Source organism: Ruditapes philippinarum, unplaced genomic scaffold (genome assembly GCF_026571515.1).
Source record: "Ruditapes philippinarum isolate M1 unplaced genomic scaffold, ASM2657151v2 ctg27512_1_1_1_1, whole genome shotgun sequence".
NCBI lineage: Eukaryota > Metazoa > Mollusca > Bivalvia > Venerida > Veneridae > Ruditapes > Ruditapes philippinarum.
In genome coordinates, this window is record NW_026862572.1 from 167 (window position 1) to 5,973 (window position 5,807).

Below are 5,807 nucleotides of genomic sequence, written 5' to 3' on the forward strand. Positions count from 1 at the left end.
TTTGCGCACTAAAGTTATTTGTCTAGACCTCCATCAAATGGTAGACAAATCTCTGAAAAAAAATATTTCCAGTCCTGCCATTTCGAACCAAATCTCAGTGGAGTTCGTTTAAACGTTATAAAAGTTATGTTACACCTTGCTAAAGAGGGAAAATTATTAATTTCTGAGGCATAACATGTGCAGTTAAATGATAATTCAACGGATCTGACATATTTGATATTGATTTGACAATGTTGTCAAGGTACAATAAATGACACAAAAATATTCTTCGGAAGTCATCGATTGTAAAACTTTATTTTATTTTGTACCACATCAATAACTCTTTCCTAAGCATGACCTACATTAACTTTTTGAGTTTTAATTATGTTTGCATAGCGCAAAAAATGTTTTTTGTTTAATAATGTACCCTATTCGGACAGCTTGTCTAGCGAAAATAAAGAACAAAATAAAAGGATATATCGCACGGTGCATATCCATATCGGTACCCTCTTTGCGAAATCTGCTGAAACGGTACCCTCTCTGAACATGCACAGGTTATTCTCTGCTCAAAACAAACCAGCGATGGATACCAATCCAGTAAAATTTCATTGTAATAAGGAAAGGAGGTATGTCACGTAGAAAAGATGTATACCACGGAACACTAGGATGTTTTATTTATGCGCTGATTTGTCATGTGCCCGATTTTCATGTACTGTAACTTCACAATAAGCTACAAAAAATCGACATGTCTTGCTTCGCCCATCACCTCGACATATTTTTCGGGCTGAAATGAACCTGTGGCTTGATTATATATGCATCATACATATTTAATATGTTCATTTACACATCATCTTCGGACAAATGGCAGTATATTGTCAAAAATAAATGTAAAATTCATAAAAAACCCTACTTTCGGTTTTGCAGCGGCACGGGCTACCTCTCTTCATTTGAATTTTTACATCACAGGTACCCTCTCATTATTTAACACATAGGTACCCTCAAAGCACGACATATGCCTTTATTTGCGTTAATCGTTAAGTGTGTATGTAGTAATACTTTTTACTTTTATGTAAATATTACATACTAAACGATTAATGTATATGATCAGTTCATGTCCTGGGATTGACAAATATGCATTTTATTTGGATTTTAAAGGCGTTTTGAGCTCCAAACCCCAAGTGTCTGTGTCATAATATTGTAAAATCATAATATTGAAAATGATAATGCTATATGTATAATACGCAAACGATTAGTTTATTTTGCATAATACTCCTACGTACAGTGCTTATATACAATGTTTGGAGATCAAAATATGGATTTTACAGTAGACAAACGCTGATTCATGTTCAATATTCAATATTTATCATTTATAACATCATAATGATGTCTGGTCTAATATTACATGTGATTTTCTGTACAAGTCTACGACTGTTGTTTTGCATTTTAATCCCTTGTACTCCATGCTACCGTTTTTTTCTTTTCAGACTTAGTGAAAATTTCTATGAAAGTTTCAAACTTTGACGTGTCTTAAACAAAACAAACCAAAACAAAAGTGGAGTGTTTCGTATTTCTAAGCGTTTTGAATTTTACCGAAGACATTTTTACTTATCATCGAATATTACTGCAGTCTAATAACATATAATGTACATATGCTCTACAAACAAAGGGATTGGGTATCGTAAGAGATTACATTATCATTGATTGACTTAAATGTTGAATTTGTTTCAATTGAAATAAGGCGGTGCTAGGGTGGAGTGTGAACATGGATGATAGCATATACTATACCTTCAACATTTTCATATCACCAATTTATGTTGCCATATTGCTGTCACTATATCTTTTATTTTCCAGATACAAAAGGCGTGAAGGCAATCAAAGGCGTGATTATAATTGGTCTGGGATTTCTCTGTATTGTCATGTTTCTGGCAGGATGTACTAGATGCTGTGCCAATGAGAGCAATAAATTTCGGATAAATTCTATAGTTTTTGGTTCGGGTGTCGTTGCAATCATTGCAGGTCAGCAATTTTAGACATAAAGTTTATCCATTCTTTAAATGTGTGACGAGTAGCACCACCTCTTTGTGGTATCATACACACAGTATTACCATTTTCAAAAATACCAACACTCGCCATTCAGCCAGGTATTCGAAAAAACATTTCTTTCGTGAAAAACGCCTCCTTTCTAAACAACATGCAGAGCTAATGATTCTTCTTTTAAGAGGAGTATGTCATATATTGTTTACCCCGTAAGAGTTTACACACATGTTTCGAGCTTCGCACTATATACACTAAATCAGACAAAATCATGGCTGATGGCGTGCCATGTTAACGTTGGCGCCCTATTCGTCCATTTTGTTATCGCGTGGTATTAAATTCTCCGTTTTGATTGACTTAGGGGTAGAAATGTTAAAATCTTGTTAAATGGGTATGTCGCAGCCCAGAAAGTACAAACAGTTGCTTTATTCAAGAAACTTTTTCCAGCGTGTTTGAAAAACTAAAATTGTACGTTTGTGACAATCTGTTTTGAAGATAAGTTCGATAAATGTTGTATCTTTTAAAGCAGGGGTAAAACGCAAAAACATTTGGTTTGTTTACTTCCTTGTTTACATTTAAGAAAAAAAAATGAATTGATGGTTATAGCCGCTGATGTTTTTTTTTTATGTTTTTGGTGTAATTTAACTAGGTTTTGAAATAAATCTCAAACAATTGAACTAAGCATTTTTAGTAACTAAACGAAATAAAGAAATGTATAGAAAATATGAAATGCATTTCACATGCTGTTTTTCCCCTGTTTTAAACAAGATCTATTTATAGTAATTACGATGTCTATTTATATTAATTTCAATTACAGGTATTCTAATTGGAATTGGACCTATCTTGTACTACACTGACGTAAAAGAGGATTACGATTTTGAGAGAGACGATCTTGAGTGGTGTTACTGGACGGCCGTTGGTTCCGCTTGCGCTGCCATTGCTGCTGGGATAATTGGAATTCTGGGATGCCTTTGGAGCTTCCGGTCATCAAAGAAAATGAAACTGGACGATTAGCGAAATTTTATTAATAAACAAATATTACGTCAAATGTATTGAAATATTTTTTTAAATTATATTATAAACACATATATCTGTCTCTTCGAATCTATTTTAGTCTGTTCGTGAGTAAAACGTAATCAAAATACTCGTTTTGTTTAGTGTACATGTATATATGACTTTACAAGTGACATTTTCATATACGAAAAAAGAAACAAAAGGGCCAAAATAAGCGATGTATCAATTGATATAGTAAGTATAAATGTTATGAAAATGTGATTATACATCTCAGTGTAGGCATCTATATCTATTTCTTTCATTTTATTATATATATTTATATATAAATATTTTTATGTGCGTCTTAAAATATCAGTGTACTTTTTTAGATTGAATTGAGAGAGGTGAGTTAGTGAGTGAGTGAGTGAGTGAGTGAGTGAGTTGGTGAGTGAGTGAGTGAGTGAGTGAGTGAGTGAGTGAGTGAGTGAGTATTTATCACATAGAATGCAAAAATGTATATACTAGAATTTATATTAAAAAGCAAAGACACTCGACCTTTCAATAAACAATTCACAATTAGATACAAAATACAGTTCACAAATATACAACGTCTATTGGACGAGGCGCTAGTTTCCAGCAATTTTGTTTGATGGCCTCAATTTCACACCACCATTTTTTTAAAAAACATTTAGACAGAATTTTGCGTTCAGTAAAAAAATAGTTCATTGCAGACGGCATTAAATAATTAAGTGGTTATTTAATTAAACAAGAATAATCAACGACATCAGGCAGATTTACTCTTAGTACAATATAGATTTTACGTGGTTTATTTTGGCGTCTAGATAAAGTGCAATATGGAAAATGAAAACGAGGCTTCGATTATGATTTATATTAAAAGGTCACATGGATCAAACACTGGAACTTCATTGGGTGTTAAATTAATATGTGATTTCCATATTTTGCTTTATTAACATCGACGGATTCTACTTTTCAAATCAATATCATAACGGGACTGCAGCAAGAGTTATTGTTTAATAATTAATACTTAAGGCGGATAGTCGAGAATTACATACATTGTATCACACTTTTTAACTTTCGATCAAAATGATTTGACTCTGAAAAAAATGTTTTGATTTAGCAGTTTCTTAACCTGAACGCACGTGATCTAATACAGTACAAGAGGGTAATGCTGCTGTATCATTATTTTATTATATAATATTGAAGATAAGCAATATTATTAATTTATTGAACACTCTATTTAAAGGCACAAATATGCCTCAGAAATCCATATTTTTTAATATTGTAGAAATGTCAAACATGTGTTTAAAAATGTATAAATAATTAATTAGGTGCATGTAAGATGTTTTAAAACTAACAATGTAGTGCTGAACATGCAGTTACGTGTCGTAAAGGTAGAAAAATGTAAACAAAGTAGTATTTTGACTTCCATACAAAAATCTAATTCACTATAGTTATACCAATTGGCAAAAGAATTAAAGATACAAAAGATAGTGCATGTATGAAGCAAATGAGCATGTTTTTAGAATCTGTAACAAGATTGTAAAAGTAAACAGTTTTTGAAAGAAAGAAATAGCATTTCTCGGGCAGTGGGTCTTTAAAGGCAATCAGAAAAAAGTTGTATTCCGTTTCTTTTTAAATTCGAAATTTGAATTGATCATTTGGAAGCAAAGTATACATAATGCTATAAATTTATAACGAACAAACTTGTTTGATTTAACATATTCAAAAACGTAATGTTAACTTTTCATCTTTCTGGACAAATGTGTTTTAATATAACATTTAAAAGATTTTATTGATTTTGAAAACAACCTACTATTTTCAGATTATTATTTAAACGTGTGCGTTTAAACTTTGTTGATGTATATCAACATAAAGAATATTTAAGAAATAACAACAAATTCTATCTTTTCAATAACGCTGTCAAACGCTAAAATTAACATATTCAACATTAAAACATCATTGTTTGACGTCAGATTCAATCCGAAAGGTTGAGATTGGTATTATTTTTTTAAATACTCGTTTTCTTTATTTTCACCACTCTACAAGGAACATTTATCGGAGTTTATTAAAAAGAGAAAATTCTAGTTTTCTTCTATAAATGCAGAATTTATTTTCATCAAATGGTGAGTGAAATATGATTATTTTCATATCACAACTGTCAAGATGAAAATAAATCACGTATTTATAGAAAAAAACTTCAATTTTCTGTTTATAATATACATTTTTCGCTTTTTTTTTAACATTAAAAATTGAAAGGCTTCCCCATAAATTTTGTGTATTGTCTGAATTTAGAAGAAAGTAATCCAGCAAGATACCAGTGAAAATACGGAAATTATGTTTCACAGCAGTGAAAAATATTTTTTACAGTGAAAATACGGAAAAATGGAAAAAAAACGGACTTTATTTCATCAATATTTGTAAATATTTCATTTATAGGTTTATAATATATGTATACATACATGTATATCTTATATGATCTTATATAATGTATGTATTGGCTACTCATATAATATATATAGGACATATAATGCTGGCTATTTAAGTATTCATCTGTGCAATACAAAACATCATATATTTACGTAAAAACGTGTATGTTGTAAAACTTGTAAAATATTGCAATAAAATATAATATTTTGCTAAATTGTTGTACGGTTCATTTGCATGTTTGAGCGTAGCAATGTTAAAACTAAATCTGTAAGCATCCATGCGTGTCCAATAACTTCCGACAAGAAAAAAATTATTTCAAGTTGTGAAAAGAAAATTTATTCATAGAACAATTC

The 5,807-nt window shown here is 30.8% G+C and overlaps 1 protein-coding gene across 1 annotated transcript; it reads left to right on the forward strand.

Annotated features, from left to right (window-relative positions):
* Positions 1 to 1,830: 1,830 nt before the first annotated feature.
* Positions 1,831 to 4,261, forward strand: LOC132719458 (uncharacterized; the record flags this gene model as incomplete). Its single annotated transcript, XM_060703228.1, is given in 2 exon segments — positions 1,831 to 1,995; positions 2,831 to 4,261. Coding segments are annotated over 2 exon segments (362 nt in total), but the record flags the coding sequence as incomplete, so codon positions are not given.
* Between the last annotated feature and the right edge of the window lie 1,546 nt (positions 4,262 to 5,807).